This window comes from Salvelinus namaycush, chromosome 2, assembly GCF_016432855.1.
Source record: "Salvelinus namaycush isolate Seneca chromosome 2, SaNama_1.0, whole genome shotgun sequence".
Classification (NCBI taxonomy): Eukaryota; Metazoa; Chordata; class Actinopteri; order Salmoniformes; family Salmonidae; genus Salvelinus; species Salvelinus namaycush.
Window position 1 is genome coordinate 17709283 of NC_052308.1, and position 17766 is coordinate 17727048.

Consider the following 17766-nt stretch of genomic DNA (forward strand, 5'->3'; position numbering starts at 1 on the left):
ATGGGCTGAAATAAAAGATCCCAGAAATTTCCCATATGCACAAAAAGCGAATTTCTCTCAAATTCTGTGCACAAATTTGTTTACATCCCAGTTAGTGAGCATTTATTATTTGCCAAGATAATCCATCCACTTGACAGGTGTGGCATGTCAAGAAGCTGATTAAATAGCATGATTACACAGGTGCACCTTGTGCTGGGGATATTAAAAGGCCACTAAAATGTTCAGTTGTGTCACAACACAATGCCACAGATGTCTCAATTTGAGGGAGCGTGCAATTGGCATGCCGACTGCAGGAATGTCCAACAGAGCTGTTGGCAGATAATTTAATGTTAATTTCTAAACCATAAGATGCCTCCAATGTCACTTTAGAGAATTTGGCAGTCCTTTCAACCGGCCACACAACCGCAGACCACGTGTAACCACACCAGCCCAGGACCTCCACATCTGGCTGATTGGCTGGGCCTGGCTCCCCAGTGGGTGGGCCTATGCTCTCACAGGCCCACCCATAGCTGCACCCCTGCCCAGTCATGTGAAAGCCTTAAAATTAGGGCCTAGTTAACTTATTTCAATTGACTGATTTCCTTCTATGAACTGTAACCCAGTAAAATCATTGAAATTGTTGCATGTTGCTTTTATATTTTTGTTCAATATAATATCCAACATTCAGTAGAGCAAACCCACAATGGACTCGGATTAGAGAACTGTTTCTACCGGATGCATGGAGTGCGTTAAAAAGGGGGAAAAAGTGATTAAGCTATCGGCAACAATTACTACCTTGAATTGAAATGCTTTAATTATCCAGCAGAAAATGCAATCTGTGTATTAGCTCTATTCATGCCAATATTGAATCCAGTGGCATGGGGTTGGAATTATTTATTTTGGTATACAGGGGATGACCTGGTTTATAGAACTTCAAAACCATGGACTTTTGAAAAGAAGCCACAACAAAAATCAATTGTGTACAAGAATCATGTGCAAATTTGGTAAGTCACGTACCAGAGACAAAGAACAGTTTGAGACCAACTGCAACATTGACAAAAGGAGTCCTTTTTGATCAAACTCAAAATACAAAAATGTACCAGATGCATTATCAAGCAAAGTCTTATCAAAAAGCTACGATTTTAGCATGAATGCATTGTGTAACATAAGAAACAATCCTACATGGAGATGTATAACTGTCAACATGGTAGAGGCAGGAATAAAAGCATAGTAGTTTACATACATGTAAAAGAAACCAGCAATGAAAGTGTGCACGAGAGAGGAAATGCAATCATGTTTTGCTGAATCGGAAGTGCAATAATTGTGAGATTTCAAAAGGTGAAAAAGAATGACTAAAGGACAGATTCAACCAAACCTGTCAGGGCAATGTTCATGTAGTATCTTTGTTTGTATAGCCTTCACACATCTACATCTTATTCTGAAGTATCTATGTTCCATTGCCAAAATGATTGTTATTTTATTTGAGCAAAGGAAACAGGTGTGATTTAAATGAAAGACAACCCTTATTAAACAACTTGGTTTTAGCTAGATTAAATTTGTACCAACATTTTGGGCCAAATCCTGACTTGAGATCTACATGCTTTCCACAATGTTGCAGAAGTCAAGTTAGGAATCACCCTGGAGTGACTACAAACATTCTGACATACACACAAAAAAACAAATCTAACTTACTGCAGGTCAGGACAAAAATAATTCCAACTACCTTCTTAGGGTTTGAGGGATGTAGTTGTGAAAAGACAAATGTTTAAATCCATACAATACATTCTTCACAGTCCCAAGGTTAAATCTGGCCAGTATCTAGGGTTGATGAAATTGGGGGTAAAGGCATATATTATCAATTAGGAATCTAAAATGGCATACTGCATAATAAAACACACCAAGTATGAGGTAAGTGCCTGTAAAATAACCTTTTGAGAGGAAATGATGATCAGTGCATATGTGATTAGAAACCATAGGGTTACCTGATGGAGGGTTACTGAGAATGCCTGTTGAAAACCATCTGAAAGATGGCCATTAAAAAAAGGCCACCTGAACCATGATTGTCAAAATTATGTGCAATACCCAATATTTTCTTTGCTTGGATAGTGTGTTTTCATAAAAAAAAAACATGAGCAACGACTGCCTCTATTACGACTGCCTCTATTTGACCCAAGGCAAAACAATCTTAGCTTAAGAGACATAGATAATAGCGGAAAATTATATCTCACACACACAACTAGGGCCATTGTCTCTGGGTTTGCATAATAGTAGACGATTACATTCAATACAGATGGCTAGAGGAGGGATTCATTCAGTGATCCTATAGGTATGTACCACTCACTGCTGAACAAGAAACAACTGGGGTCTCTTTGACCCCTCTAGTCCTGGACGTGAGGAAGCTATGTCCTGGACTTTTAAATTAAATCACTAAGGTTGCTCCAACAAGACTTTACCAAGAATGTGGCATCTGCAAGCAAAAAGCACAACAACTGGGGCATCCATCAACACTGCTGCCATTCCACCTTCCAGACAGTATGTCGTGAGAGCACGTTCAAATGTCTGACATCTTAAAAGTCAAAATGGCAGCATCCAACATGGCTCTTTGACACATACATTCATAGCTTCCTCTAGAATGAGAGGGAGGAAGGGGAGGTGGAGGGAATCAGGGGGCGTCATTCACCTGTTCAGTTCTCAAGCCCTAGATATGGTCCTTTTTCAAAATCATAGGAGCAAATATTCTCTGCGTGACTGAAATAATCTAAATATACATGAAAGCATTTTTGTCAGAGTGGTCTTTTTGGAGGTAGTGGCTAAAGAAGAGGACCCAGTGAGAGAGGATGGCAGTGTGTATAGGGAAGGGGGCAGAGCTTTATGTGGGGGCTTGGATGTGCTCCTGAGACGTAGTCCTATAAGAGGCACTTCTGTGGTACTGTGTGCTCTGGGGAAGGGAGAGCTCCACCTCCACACTCCTCTCCTCCCCTCCCTCAGCAACTGAAGATGCATAGGGAGTTGGGTGCAGCGTCACTGGCTGCTGTGACAGACCTGGTTGGGGCACTGTAGACAAGTCCTCCCCTTCGCCCCAAAACGACCTGGGGGGAACATCTGCAGAGACCAAACAGACATCAAATCAAAAAAATGTAATTGTATTTGTCACATGCGCCAAATACAACAGGTATAGGTAGACCTTACAGTGAAATGCTTACATTACTCAACAGAAAGGATTTGCATCCATAAAGAGGAGCTCATAAACTTGAACGTGTCGGTGTCTGAAAGTCTGCGAGCTCACGGTTTAGAATTCATGTCTGTCAGTTCGTTGTCAGTTCACAGTATGTCTGAGGTCACTGTTAGATAACAGGTCTGTGAGATCACTTTCCAAACATATCTCTGTGAGCTCACTGTTGACATGCATGCCACTAAGGTCTGTCAGACAGTCTGTAGCTGATCTCTCACCGGTGCTGTAGTGTTGTTCTGGGGGCCAGAGGGCTTTGCTCAGCCTCTTGGTGAGGAAGACTGAGGAGTTGTGGCTGGTGAGGAAGACTGAGGAGTCCTGGTTGTTGATGAGGCTCTCCAGGGCTGTGTCCTCATGCTGGCCTCGCTGCTCCCCATAGGGCTCCTTGGGAAGGTGGGCTATGATGCCAGAGAGACCCTTGTCCAGGGGGTCATCCTCGGCCAGGCAGGCATAGTACTCCCGGGTCCGAGAGTACATGTTAGCGTTGTCGTAGCAGTCCGAGCAGATGACCAGCGGCCCTGCACCACCTGTTGAGGACAATCTATTTCATCAAACTCTTGCTCTATAACAAACCCCACTATCTGATGGAGACATAGACCTTTCAACAAAGCCTTTCAACAAAGTGTGATGAAAAAGCCATTGTTCATCTGTGCATTTAAGAGGATACATACAAGAGATTAATAAGTTGTTTGTTGGTTCTCATAACTAAACCGACCTGTCGACACCCCAGCCAGTCCCTCGCAGGGCTGCCCAGGATGGAAGCTGCTTTGTCCCGTGAACAGAGAGCCCACACGGCAGTGCAGCATCCCGTTGGCCTCGGTGTCCACCTCGCTGCCTGTGTCACTGTAGCACACACCTGGACAACATACAAACAGGATGGTGACTCACTCAACCTTCTTTTCACTGGTCAGGTGCAATAGTTGACCCGTCATTTAAAATTCAGAACAAGTTCAAGTTAGTTGGGAACAGATCTATGAACTGATATATAAAAACAATAATTGACATCAATCCATTCATTTCCAGCCATTACATTAAATACTTGCTAAAAAGAAGAATGCTCAATATATGAGTCATTGAACAAGTCAGCCTTGTGCAGACTCTGCCACGAGGAAACAGAATCAATAGATAATCTTTTCTGTCCATCGGTGGTTCGCTTTTGGAGTCAGGTCCAGGAATAGTTGTAACGTCATAATGTCAGAGTTCAGATGGACCTGCAAACTGTATTGTTAGGGGATCTGAAAAACCACGATCAGTCAATGGGAAATATCGTTATACTCTTGGGTAAAGTATTGATTTTTAGGGCAATATTGGTAGAAAGAGGAAATTAGGAATACATGCATATTTAACTACATTAAGTAATGTCCGTTAGTTTACTCCAATCAGGGTAGGGATGGTAGGGTTGGGCGAAGAAAAAGAAAAAAGTATATAATTTTTTAATCATCACAAAAATAAAGGGGGATTAGAAATGATGCAAACAATTAAATTGATAACCCAAAATCCATCTGCAATATTAAAGCTGATCTACCCCCTAAAAAAAAATATCAGAATAACAGTCGGACTGAGTACAAAAACAGATGGGCCTCAGATGAAGGAGACAGATGGTGAATCTGGGAAGTAAGTATAGTTAAAGTTACCGTCAGTTCCCTTGTGGACGTAGCCAGTTCCCTTGTGGACGTAGCCAGTTCCCTTGTGGACGTAGCCAGTTCCCTTGTGGACGTAGCCAGTTCCCTTGTGGACGTAGCCAGTTCCCTTGTGGACGTAGCCGTTGGACAGTGGTGGCAAGAGCTGCTGGTGGCTCCCTGCTTCAGAGTTGCTGTATCCCTCCTGAGGCTCAGACAGCGTTCCCTGAGAGGACAGGTAGCTGGGGATGTCTACCGGCAGGTTCATCTCGTCTGAGTTGGTGATGCTGTAGTCCTCGCTCTTCCTTCGCATGTGGTAGATGACGATGACCCAGACTAGCGAGGTGCCCACCACGCAGCAGACCACCACGATCACAACGATGCCCACCGTGTTCCAGCTATCCTGGTCGTAGCCGCCCGCAGTGTCACAGTTGGGAGAGGGTAACACGCTGAGGTAGATGTGGCCGCGCTCCGTGCCCAGCGTGTTGGACATGATGCACGTGTACTTCCCTGTGTCCGCCGACCCCGCGTACACGATGATGAGGAGCTGGTTGGCGGCGGCGAAGAAGTGTCGCTCGGTGAGGACCAGGGGCCCGTCATCCTTGGTCCAGTTGAGGCGGGGTGCTGGGCTTCCGCCTGCGATACACTGGAGCACTGCCGTCTCCCCACGAGCTACCGCCCTGTCCTTCAGGGGACGCATGAAGGACGGAGTTTCTGGGAGGAGAGAGATTTACATTTAACATACAGTAGTTCACATTCAATGATCATTTATCAAATTATAAACAGATGTGATTCATAAAGAAACTCTAAGGTCAGTAAACTATGCCGGGCAGGTAAGAATAAAGCTCACCTAGCACAGTGAGTGTAGCGTTGGCAGACAGGCTCCCTGCAGCGTTCTGGGCTGTGCAGCTGTACACCCCCATATCCTCCGTCTTTACATTGGCAATGAAGAAGATGTCATCGTCTGGCATGACGTGCATCCTTCTCTCCCGGGCAGCAGGGAAGTCTGTGCCCCCGTCTTTCTGCCAGGCGATCTGGGGGGATGGGTGACCCTCGGCAGCACACTCCAGCCTGGCCATGGTGCCCGTGCGGATGGTCAGGTCCATCGGAGTCTTCAGAAAGGACGGCAGCTCTGAGGGAGAGGGAAAACGAAAAAAAAGAAGTTAAGAAACGGATGAAGACAGCTTTCAATAGATGTCTATCGAAACAACCATGCAAGCTCGAACGTCAACAGCTAAATACCAAGGAACAAGTCAGATATTAGTCAGTAAAAACTCTTTAGGAGAGAAAACCAAAAGTCTATTCACCATTGACTGTGAGCTTGGCCCTGTTGGAGTAGTTAGAGCCAAAGTGGTTCGAGACAACACACTGGTAGCGTCCCTCGTCTGTGAAGTTGACGTTGAGGAGATGCAGCACGGTGGTGTAGAACAGCTTTCCCTCCTGGTAGCGGGCGTAATTCTGCACCTCTGCATCGTACAGCACCTCCCCGTCCTTCCTCCAGGCCGTGGCCATGGGGGAGTCACTGCTGCTTGAAGCCAGGCAGCTCAGAGTCACATTGTTCCCACGCAGGGCGGTGGCGGTCTCAGGGTGGTCAGTGATCCGGGGCTTTGGGAAGTCATCTGTGGGAAAGAGTGGACAGAGGGGGCCATGATATTAAATAAATAAGTTATGGGATAATTGTCCCAGTACGTGAGATCTGGTCCAGACTAGATAAAGCAGGGTAGGTAGCTAGGTGACTGACCACAGACCAGCTCCTCCAGGCTGACAGACAGGACGTTACGGCCCAGCAGGCTGGCAGGGTGAGCACACATAGCGGAGACAGACTGCAGGAAGCGGTTGTCAGTCAACCATGGACCCAGCCATTGCAGTTGGCAGTCACACAGCAGGCTGCTAGTGTTCAGAAAACTGAGGACAGGACACACAGTCATAATATCACATTATTCCATCATTCTTGAATTTGTGAATGTATTCTATACAGAAAATATTATTGTAAAATCTGCCACAAGGACTCCCAAGACACCACCTCAGAAATTAGTACTTCTTACTCACAACACTTTTAAGTTCATGTGAGACAACGAATCAGGGTGGATGGACATGATCCCATTCTTGCTCAGGTCCCTGTTGGTGAAAATAAATATGAATGAAGTGCTTCGCTAGCACCATGACACTATCAAAGCGGCATCTTATGATACTAGCACAATAAAACAGATGCACTGGGGTAATCAGAAACATCTATCTCGGTCTTGAAGTGATAGCTGCTGAATCGTCTTAATGGAGACCAACCATCCCTCAGAGTGGCTTGGCTATGGCGGTACTTACAAGTGCTCTAGTTCCTCCAGACTCTCAAAGGCTTCCTTTGTGATAGATTTAATCTTGTTCCGCTGTAGAATCCTGGGGAATAAACAGATTAAATATGCCAACAAATATTCTGCCAATATCAGTATCCATAGCAACAAAAGTAATATATTATGCAGATGCAGCACGGTGGTGTAGAACAGCCTTACAATGTGTTCAGCTTCTTCATTCCAACAAACACACCAATGGAATCCTCAATGGCCCAAGAGATCTCATTATTCCGTATGTCTCTGAAACGCAAACAGAAATATGTAAGAAAAAAATATATTTTCCCCAGAATAAGAAGCACAAAGATCACCCTGATCTGCATTGCTTGGTGACGACACAGTACAAGACAGATAGAAGTTCATTTCTGCTCCGGGTGTCCAAACCAATTTGATTCATTTGGCAAATGTGAAGTGGCATACTTTCCAGAGTGTCATAGCTCAGTGCTCCTGCAGTTCTGATGAGGGGATTAATTGGCTGTGTTTAGCATTGAACGGTTCATGTGTCCTTCTAAACCCACAGAGGGCTTGTGTTCACAGGACAGGTCATGGGCGCTTTTTCTCTTTGCTCATGCCTTGGTGGATCTCAAAGGGCCTTAACTCTCTAATTCCCCCTGCTACGGACAGCCCAGGGATGTGTGCTGACCCAGAGCCCTGACCTCCCACTTTATGCAGCTCAATGCCTTCTTGGAACTCAGCATGTCAATGAATGTGTTAGTTCCCCCTCCTCCACTTCCCAGAGGGATTTTGGATGAAAAGGTAGTATTTTGTTAATTGAGCCTTTCTGGTATTCTTCATGCCTCAGAGGTCTTAAAAGCTAAATTATGCGAATGAGGGGTTCTATACTACATGTAAAGACATGACGACGAGAACATAAACGTTCTACTTACTATACTGCAGTTTAGTGGTCTACCATACAACAGTCTAATAGAGTACCAGTACACTAGGGTACTACTAATTCAACAAAACGAAGACAGGACCAATCTGATATATTAAAAAACAAAGGTTTTTATAGAGTGGTGCGAGGTTCTTACAGTGAGCGCAGATTGGCCAGACTGCTGAAGACTCCCTCTCCCAGGTGGCTGATGGTATTCTCTCCTAGGTTCAGGTTCTCCAGAAGGCCCAGTCCAATGAACGCGGTCTCCTCCAACCGGGTGAGGTGGTTGAAGGACAGATCTCTAAGGAGGACATCCCCAGAAGACAAGCTTGGACAATAGTCTTCTGCAATCATACTGTACTAAAACATCTTGGCCCCTTAAGAATGAGCTGAAATCCATGTGTTAACATCAACATAAATTATCTGCAATACACCCTCCCCAAGTCCCAAATAGATACTGGTCTTTCAGCTTCATAAAAGGGTAACAATAAACCCTAACGCACTCCCGTCTCCAACAGTGGGAGAAAAGTGGGGTTGGGGTTAGAAAGAGAACACTCACAGCTCCTCCAGCTTTTGGCAGAACTCCCAGGCGTCTGGTCTGATGATGCTGATGGTGTTCTGGTTGACCCGCAGAACATGCAGCATGTGCAGGCCATACAGCCAGCCTTTGTTGACCTCCGTCAAATTGTTGTGCTCCAGCTCTCTTAGAAAACATACAATTATTTTGTGCCCAATAGAAATTACTGGTAAATAATATAGTGTCATTTTGGAGTCACTTTTACATTAATGCGGATACTACCATGATTACGGTTAGTCCTGAATGAATCGGGAATAATGTGTGAGAAAGTTACAGATCACAAATATCATACCCCCAAGACATGCTAACCGCTCACCTTTACAATAACAGGCGATGTTAGTATTTTTTTTTGGGGGGGGGGGGGGGGTGAAATTTGTGCATCTAACTTTCTCATTCATCATTATTTACGATTCATTCAGGACTATCCGTAATCATTGTAGCATCCACATTAATTTAGAAGTGTTTAGAAACAGATTATATTCTTATTAAGAAAATGAAACAATACATTGTTTACCATTCATTTCTACTGGACACAAAATAATCTGAAACACAACCAAAACAAACAGCAAATGCATCCAACAATCATTACGTTCTAGGAATATGGGACCAAATACGAAACTTCAAACTACTTTAATAGACATAAGTTAATTTGTTCCAATACTTGTGGTCCCTTAAATGGGAGGACTATGTATAAAATGTGCTGTAATTTCTAAACTGTTCACCCGATATGGATGAAAATACCCTAAAATTAAACCTGACAGTCTGCACTTTAACCTCAGTCATTGTATCAAAGTGCTGGAGTCAAAACAACAAATGTGTCACTGTCCCAATACTTTGAGCTCACTAGGGTTGGACAATGTCTGGAATGCACATCGTCCCATCCAAACACCCTTGATATACGATTGTATCGTCAATTTTTTTTTTTTACCCGGGGGTGGGGTGCATCGTTGTGTTGCCTAGCAACACAGTAACCAATCTGTAATGCAGCCTGTGTCAAGCATAAACCTCTGCTCATTAGACTACATTGTGGAAATCATCTTACCAATAGTGTATTTTCTTGTGTGCAAATAATTAAATAAATAAACCAATCAATATGGTACCGATAACTTTGAATGGTGATTTGGAACCAAACGTTGTAGGCCTACAGTGTGATACGAGACCCCTTTCATTGGTGATTTCGGACAATTTCAACTGAGATCGAGTACGCTTGTTCACCATAGCAGACGTCGCTGGAAAGTCTTCTTGGGAGAGCTAAGCAAACAGTCACTCAGTGAGCAATAGCAGGCCAGCACAGGAGGAGATGATGACACACTGGCATGGTGGAGGGGGAAAAAGGGTTGACTTCCACTCTTGGACAACGTCGCCCTCAAATACCTCCATCTGTGCGAAAAAGCGTTCCGTCTTAACGTGTTTTCAGTAGGCCCATAGCATGTAATATTGTTACTCAAGTCCAGAATCTATTAAAGCCAGAAAAAGTGAACAGGCTTGTTTTCCTTGCCAGAAACCTTTAGAAAGGTTACCATATAATGAAAAGAAAAACAAACAGTCTGGATGGTTATTCATTGCACTTTTTAATTTGTTTAATTTCCAAAGCCTGTATCCACAGACGCCTCTTATTTTAAATAAATGTAGCCTAGGTTAGAATATCTGTTGTATGCCTTACACTTTTTTGCACTGTAATTTGTGGTTAATTTAGAACTTATTTTATTTACTTTATTTATTGTCATTTGTAGCCCATCCAAATGTGGGTTATTCTTTTTATAAGCGGCATTTATTTATTGTTCCTGCTTATCGAAAGCACTGCTGTGGGAGCTTATGTAATGAGCACCCACAGGTGATCAGCTCACTGGTCACCATAGCAACACCCACCCGTAGCACGCGCTTCAGCAGGTATATTTCACTGGTCATCCCCAAAGCCAACACTTCCTTTGACCGCCTTTCCTTCCAGTTCTCTGCTGCCAATGACTGGAACAAATTGCAAAAATCACTGAAGCCTTATATCTCCCTCTCTAACTTTAAGCATCAGCTGTCAGAGCAGCTTACCGATCGATCACTGTACCTGTACACAGCCAATCTGTAAATAGCACACCCAACTACCTCATCCCTATATTGTTACTTATCCTCTTGCACCCCAGTACCTCTACTTGTACATCATCATCTGCACAGCTACTACTCCAGTATTAATGCTAAATTGTAATTATTTTACCTCCATGGCCTATTTATTGCCTTACCTCCCTACATTTGCACACACTTTACATAGACTTTCTATTGTGTTATTGACTGTACATTTGTTTATGTGTAACTCTGTGTTGATGTTTTTGTCACACTGCTTTGCTTTATCTTGGCTAGGTCGCAGTTGTACTTGTTGCAACTGGCCTACCTGGTTAAATAAAGGTGAAAAAAATAAAATAATGAAATGCCCATTGCTCAATTCAAGGATATGAATAAACACCTCAGTGCTTGAGGCGTCACTACAGACACCCTGGTTCAATTCCAGGCTGTATCACAACCGGCCGTGATTGGGAGTCCCATAGGGTGGCGCACAATTGGCCCAGCATCGTCCAGGTTTGGCCGGTGTAGGCCGTCATTGTAAATAAGAATTTGTTCTTAACTGACTTGCCTAGTTATATAAATAAAAAAGGCTACATTTAAAAATATGTATATCCCACAATAATATAAATATCTGTTTAGAAGTTTAACGTGTACAAGTTACATTTACTGCACATTTTATTGAATTACATTTTTTATTTAGTGTAGGCCTATATTATTGGCTGTTTGGTTTACAAGGATTTTCCGACGGCACACAATTTATTTTTCCTAAAGCTTTGGTCAGGTGGAGGCCAGAAACTTATAAGGTTTGTTTAAACTTCCCATTCGATTATTCTATCTTGCAATTATTGGTTCTCTCCCTCATTATTACCATATCATGTTGATATTTAGGCTAATCACAAACATTTCTGAGATAGAACTCTTTTACTGGGCTCCTAGATTCATTTGAAAGTAGATCATGAAATATATGCTTAGACCAACAAGTCATATTCAAATAAAATCGAGATTGGGAGAAAAAAAGGGAAATTAAGCTCATAAAACAAGCCAGACAAAGGCGTGTCTGTGGTAAAAGGCCCATGATCATCCGACATTGGCAAGGTGAGCGAGATAAATGTTCTGACATTTTGCACAGCTTTTGACACTCTCCACTCCGTCTACAATATACATACATTGTAGGCCTACTCTTGCATTATGTTAAATAGTAGGCTAAGTCTACCTACATATTTATTGAAAAAGGCTTTTGCCAAATAGGAATAAGTAGGTCATTTGGCTGCGAGCTGCACTGTTGTGCGCTGCCCGACTACGGCGGTGCCAGACATGTTCAAATATGTAAAAAAAAGTTTTAATATATAAAAACTATCGTCTGTCACATCACGTTTTCGTCGACAACGTCTGTCAAACATAGTTGATTTCCGATTGTATCGTAATATCACCCAACCCTTAGAGCTCACCATCTCATCGGTGTCATTTCCAATTGGAGCAAATTAAGCATAGTGGGCAGAACAAGCAAGGAGGTGGGCATAACCAAGTACAATCTAGCGAGAAACTATTGGCGTTTGTAACACTCCTAAACAATGCTATTTTTTACTTTGGCAAAGGGTCAAGTCCACTAAACTTAGTGCACTCTGTTTGTAACAGATTGGAGTTTTGGGAAAGAAAACTGAATTGGGAGCAAACGTTTCAAAATGAGAAAATTTGCAGAATGTCGGCCAAGTATTATCTAGCTCCATATTCATATTCACTGGACTTTCTCTTATCACCATATTTGATGAACAGATGCTTCAGATTTATACATCCTGTGAGACATCTGGCTCCTCCTATCTGTGCAAATACTGTACTGATCTTTCTTATAAAAGACTAAAAGGCAGAAGAACTCACAGCTCCTCCATGTTGTTGAGCCCAAAGAAAGCGCCATCCATCAGCTTTGTGATGCCATTCCGCTGCATCTTCAGTGATTTCAGTAAGTCCATCCCTTTGAAGGTCAGGCTGTCCACCATCTTGATCTTGTTGCGCTTTAATTCCCTAGGGAAGAGTCAGAATCAGGCAGTTTAGAATAAGTTGTTTCAACTACTATAAAACAGTACTACATACTGAATCTGTGAAATCTAAAAATTCACAATCACGAATGCAAATTTTTTAAAGAAAATATATTTAACTAAGGATAGTCCCCCATACAAAAGTATTGAACACATTCAAAAGCTTAACATATGTAGACTAAATCATGTAAGAAACCAACCATCTAGCGAGGGTCTGGTAATTAGGTTTGCACACTGCTCATCATTGCTATGGAAATAGTTTGACTGAAGCAGAACATTAACTTACAGGAACTGCAGCTGGGGAAGCCTGAACACTTTGTATGGTAGCAGTGTTATTCTGTTCCTGTTCAGCTTCAGAACCAGCAGGGAGCTGGAGATGTTGTCAAAGCAGCCAGGTTCAAGGACACTGATCTTGTTATTGCTTAAATTCCTGGGAGATAGAGATGCAGAAACATTCAATCAGGAAGGGCGATCAGTTTACTTTTACATTACACCTGCATGTATACATTCCAAACACATTAAGGTCTTTATTTTGGATTAAGAAGTCACATTAATACAACATTAATAAGCCAATAACAAGTAAAGTAGAACACACCCTTTTTGTTGTAGCTGAAACAACCATCTCCTCCCTCCTTAGAAGTTGTCTACTATAGTTGGAAAAAAATGCCACAGTCAGGACTCACAAGTATTTCAGCTGCATGGGTGGGAAGGCTCCAGCCTTGATCTCTGAGATGGAGTTAGATGACAGGTCAAGTGTCTCCAAGGAGATGTATGGATGCAGCTGATGCATCCACAGCTCCGAGATCCGGTTGTGGACCCTGTGCACAATGAGCAGTAATGTACATAATAATCAACATGAATCTACATAAATATACCATCAATGTGTATTTATGCCCAAACCATGGCATAAGAATGCAGGGTAGGACAGAAGTTACCCGGCCGGTGATTCCTTTCTTCTGAAACTTCCCCTATTGCATAGTGATGGGAAGTTCAGCTCTTTTTACTGACTTATCTTTTCAACTCATTCAGTCAAAATAACAAATCTTTCAACTCATTTCATTCATTGGAGTCAGTCATGCCCATAGCATGCGAACAATGAACTGACAACTTGAAAATCGTGTCATGATTCTACAAGCCTCTCGTTCACCATAGGGGGCTTATTGCAGCTGTTATTCGTGACAGACGTGTAAAACGTGTGCTTTAAACAACGTACATTTGTTGATAAGCATGCAAACACATAAGATTATTCCTTGATACATTAGAAACGAGGTCGAGACCAGTTGTGATCGCAACTGGACTAGGTTGTGAACGACTCTTGGCGGAATGCATTGCTTGACTGAGATGAGGGTGATAAGAACAATGTCGTTGGCGAACTGCAGCCCTCCAAATAATTCTGTCCAAAGTTTGTTGAGCAGAGGCTGTGTATGTTTTGGTTCTACAAAGCTGTGTCCATAACCGTCAATTAATTGCATTCATTCTTGCACCATGCGATTAATTGTTAGTTCTAAACATGCATTTTTCTTCTCTATGCTCATGATCTACACTGAACAAAAATATAAATGCAACATGCAATCATTTCACAGTTCATATAAGGAAATCAGTCAATTTAAATGAATGTATTAGGCCCTAATCTATAGATTTCACATGACTGGGCAGGGGCGCAGGCATTGGTGGGCCTGGCTCACCAATCAGAACGAGCTTCTCTCCACAAAGGCGCTTTATTACAGAGAAATATTCCTCCGTTTCATCAGCTGCCCGGTCTTAGACGATCCCGTAGGTGAAGAAGCTGGATGTGGAGGTCCTGGGCTGGCGTGGTAACACGTGGTCTGCGGTTGTGAGGCCGGTTGGACGTAGTGCCAGATTCTCTAAAACAATGTTGGAGGTGGCTTATGGTAGAGAAATGAACATAAAATTATCTGGCAACAGCTCTAGTGGACATTCCTGCAGTTAGCATGCCAATTGCACACTCCCTCAACATTTGAGACATCTGTGGCATTGTGTTGTTTGACAAAACTGCACACTGTCCCCTGCACAAGGTGCACCTGTGTAATGATCATGCTGTCTAATCAGCTTCTTGATATGCCACACCTGTCAGGTGGGTGGATTATCTTGGCAAAGGAGAAATGCTCACCAACAGGGATGTAAACAAATGTGTGCACCAAATTTTGGAGAAATAAGCTTTTGTGCGTATGAAATATAAGACCCCAGAAATGATTCAGTTTATGAAAAATGGGACCAACACTTTACATGTTTCGTTTATATTTTTGTTCAGTATATCTTCCTTCGAGCATATGGCAGACAGTTGGTGGTCAAAACAAGTCTCTGGAGCCTCTGAGCCGGAGAAGCGTGTATTAATCCTGCTGTAGGACTCATTGTGGCCAGCACTCGCAGGTCAAACTACTTCAATGAAGGAGTTGCTCAAAAAAACTAATCATGACTCAGTAAAAAGAGTCATTTGTGAACTGCACATTACTACTATGGCACGCATACTACGACAGGACACCTAGGAATCACATCACACAACTTACAGAGAGGAGGAGAAAAATGTTTGACTTACAATGAGAGTGTTGTGATGTTTGGGGTAACTTCTCCAAGGTATGGAACAGTTGTCAGATCATTATGATTCATAGTGCTGAAAAAGATTCCATTAGTTATTACAGAGAATTCCAGACACCTTTCAGTGGACCTTGCAGCTGCTTTGGCATCTTTACAAGAAAAACTAAAATGATCACATCCAGATCAGTGGCGGTAAGTGCCTGTCATTCATATTCCATTCACCCAGCTCAATGTAACATCAATAGAATTAGGCTACTTCATGACACTCAATTTCACAACACTCATCATGAGGTTGCTACAACCTAGTCTACGAATTAAAGTTTACAACGTAGGTGCACAGGTCGAGAGAGAAATTACTAATCCAGGACAGAGTGACACATTCAATACCGCCTATGCACACACTTGCATGCATCTAGTTGATCTAGGGTATAATTATTAGTTCAAACAGTTAAAGAGTTTCTATTGGACAAATTCAGGTATGTTTATCCCCGTTTGATTCTGTTTGCTTCCGTTTAAGAAACATTTTTCAAGAGAATCTGCGTAATGAATACCTGAATACATTGATCACACAAACACAGTTCACCTTCATAGCAGCCACATACAAACAGCATGATCACTTTGCTAGTTGTATAATTCATTCGACATCTACATGCTCTCCTCCTCTCACCATTTCCTTTCGCTTGTGGACTTCAGTGCACAACACAGCTGTCTGTGACCAGGCGGAAAAAAACCTTTCCAAGCCAAAACGTCATACCCTAACTGCTAAACACAGTCTACATCATCATATTAGCTAACGTCATAACCAACATAACTACTAGAACTAATGTGTTAGTAAACCCGTTACAATCATGCAGTACAGTTTACAACAGCAAGGAGTTTTGCAGTTTATACCTGCGGGCCCCGGTGGCAATACATTTATAAAACCAAAAGATTACCTTGACTTGGAAGAGTTCCAGTGTTGGATAGCCTTGGCCAGCTAGCTAACATAGCACCCCTCTCTGTTTGAGTAGGCTAAACGAGCTAGCTGCTTTCGCTAACTAAGTAAGTGAAAGTTAAGCAAATACAAAATATAGCTAGTGCTCTCTCCCTCTTGCTTCTTCATTTTTTTATCAATTAATTTGTTCCAAACTGTTCAACTATTGTCTCTCTGAGTCAACTAACTTACTCACCACATTTTATGCACTGCAGTGCTACTAGCTAACTTTAGCTTATGCTTTCAGTACTAGATTCAATATCTGATCCTTTGAGAGGACAACATGTCAGTTCATGCTACAAGAGCTCTGATAGGTTCGAGCCGGACGTCATCATAGTTACTGTATAAGCCTTTGAAAGGGAGTATGAACCATGAGCCTCACGTTTTGTATTGAAGTCAATGTACCCAGAGGAGAAAGGAAACTAGCGGTCCTCCGCATACACCATGGTGCTATCCCAGAGATTGCGGTTGAGGCTACTGTAGCGCGTCATTGCAAAACAGTGTGTTTTAAATCAATTATTTGGTGACATTCATATATTTTGTATCGTTTTCTGTTTCACTGTTTTTATTTTTCTGAAATTCACTGAGGATGGTCCTCCCCTTACTCCTCTGAGGAGCCTCCACCGATCCACATATATATCTAGCTAAAGAACTTGACATAACGTTACACCTCGCTAGCAAACTACCAAGGCCAGGTAGCTTGAGGAGCCACTGCAGCTTGTAAACAAAGGTGCTAACTTGTTACCGATAGGCTAGCTAATATTGGGCTACTTACAGATGAGTTATCCCATGAGGTGGATCCAGGGGGGCCGCTGACAACCTTTTCCTATTGCAATCCAGGATTTGGATTTCGTCTGACCCCCTTGGACAAGAGCATGGAGCAGGGCAGGAATCCAGTGCCCAGCAGGCACTCAAACTCAACAACAAGAGGGCCGGGGGGATGGGCCAGCCTTCCGCCATTTTAAAAGTCTAACTATCAATACGAGGCTAGTTAGCTTCTGACAATTATAAAATGTCTAACCGACAACACCAACCGATTCATATAACTTCATATTAATAAAATAAACCCCCTCTTTCACATGAGTCGCATAACATTGCGAAAGTTTTTCTTCCAACTTGCCCATGGCAGCCCAGCTCAGATTTTTCCTCCTTTCCCTTAGAATTTTCTTCCGCTTCCAATCTCATCACAAATCCCAAGATAAGTGGCTAGCAGCTAGCATTCTTAAAGTAAACCTGAATGTCGATGTTTCCACGGACCAAGTTCATTTGACTTCATATCAAACAGATGTGGATCGTGCAAAGTGTTCTGACTAAACATATTAATTATCTAGCTACCAAAGTATGATTATCCCGAATTATGTTTCGAAGGAACAACAATAGCGATAAAATATAGTGAATCCTGCCTCTTTAGAGCATGTTTACAGCTGTCCTATTGGTCAGTATGCATGCTTCTCAATTATTTTCTCTTAACTGATTCGATTTTCAATAATAAATAGCTAGGTACTGGTTGAGAGAACGTCAAAAGCTCTAAT

The 17766-nt window shown here is 42.6% G+C and overlaps 1 protein-coding gene and 1 pseudogene across 3 annotated transcripts; both read right to left on the minus strand.

Moving 5' to 3' along the window:
* The window catches only part of LOC120020584, a 187067-nt pseudogene extending 170028 nt beyond the window's left edge, over window positions 1-17039 (minus strand).
* LOC120059626 (leucine-rich repeats and immunoglobulin-like domains protein 2) lies at window positions 859-17623 on the minus strand. 3 transcript variants are annotated; one of them, XM_039008754.1, is made up of 17 exons: window positions 17010-17623; window positions 15263-15337; window positions 13389-13523; window positions 12992-13135; window positions 12548-12691; window positions 8603-8746; window positions 8201-8344; window positions 7332-7412; window positions 7147-7218; window positions 6877-6945; window positions 6569-6732; window positions 6135-6446; window positions 5678-5959; window positions 4843-5541; window positions 3924-4064; window positions 3430-3735; window positions 859-3081 (listed from the first exon to the last, which is right to left on the minus strand). In XM_039008754.1, the coding sequence occupies exons 1-17, from the start codon at window positions 17192-17194 to the stop codon at window positions 2849-2851; spliced, it is 3330 nt and encodes a 1109-aa protein (XP_038864682.1). In that variant the 5' UTR covers window positions 17195-17623; the 3' UTR covers window positions 859-2848. The 3 variants fall into 3 exon arrangements, with proteins under 3 accessions (XP_038864682.1, XP_038864686.1, XP_038864687.1); XM_039008758.1 differs by lacking the exons at window positions 15263-15337; window positions 17010-17623 and adding an exon at window positions 14391-14487; XM_039008759.1 differs by lacking the exons at window positions 13389-13523; window positions 15263-15337; window positions 17010-17623 and adding an exon at window positions 13301-13355.
* Window positions 17624-17766: the final 143 nt, after the last annotated feature.

Bases quoted from the DNA above. Each gene is read 5' to 3' on its own strand.
- LOC120059626 (XM_039008754.1), bottom strand. From the start codon at position 17,194: ATGGCGGAAGGCTGGCCCATCCCCCCGGCCCTCTTGTTGTTGAGTTTG. The intron at 6,733-6,876 runs GTGAGTAAGAAG...TCCTGTCCTCAG, and splicing joins CACATGAACTTAAAAGTGTT to TTTTCTGAACACTAGCAGCC. The intron at 6,447-6,568 runs GTCAGTCACCTA...TCTTTCCCACAG, and splicing joins CCTGGAGGAGCTGGTCTGTG to ATGACTTCCCAAAGCCCCGG.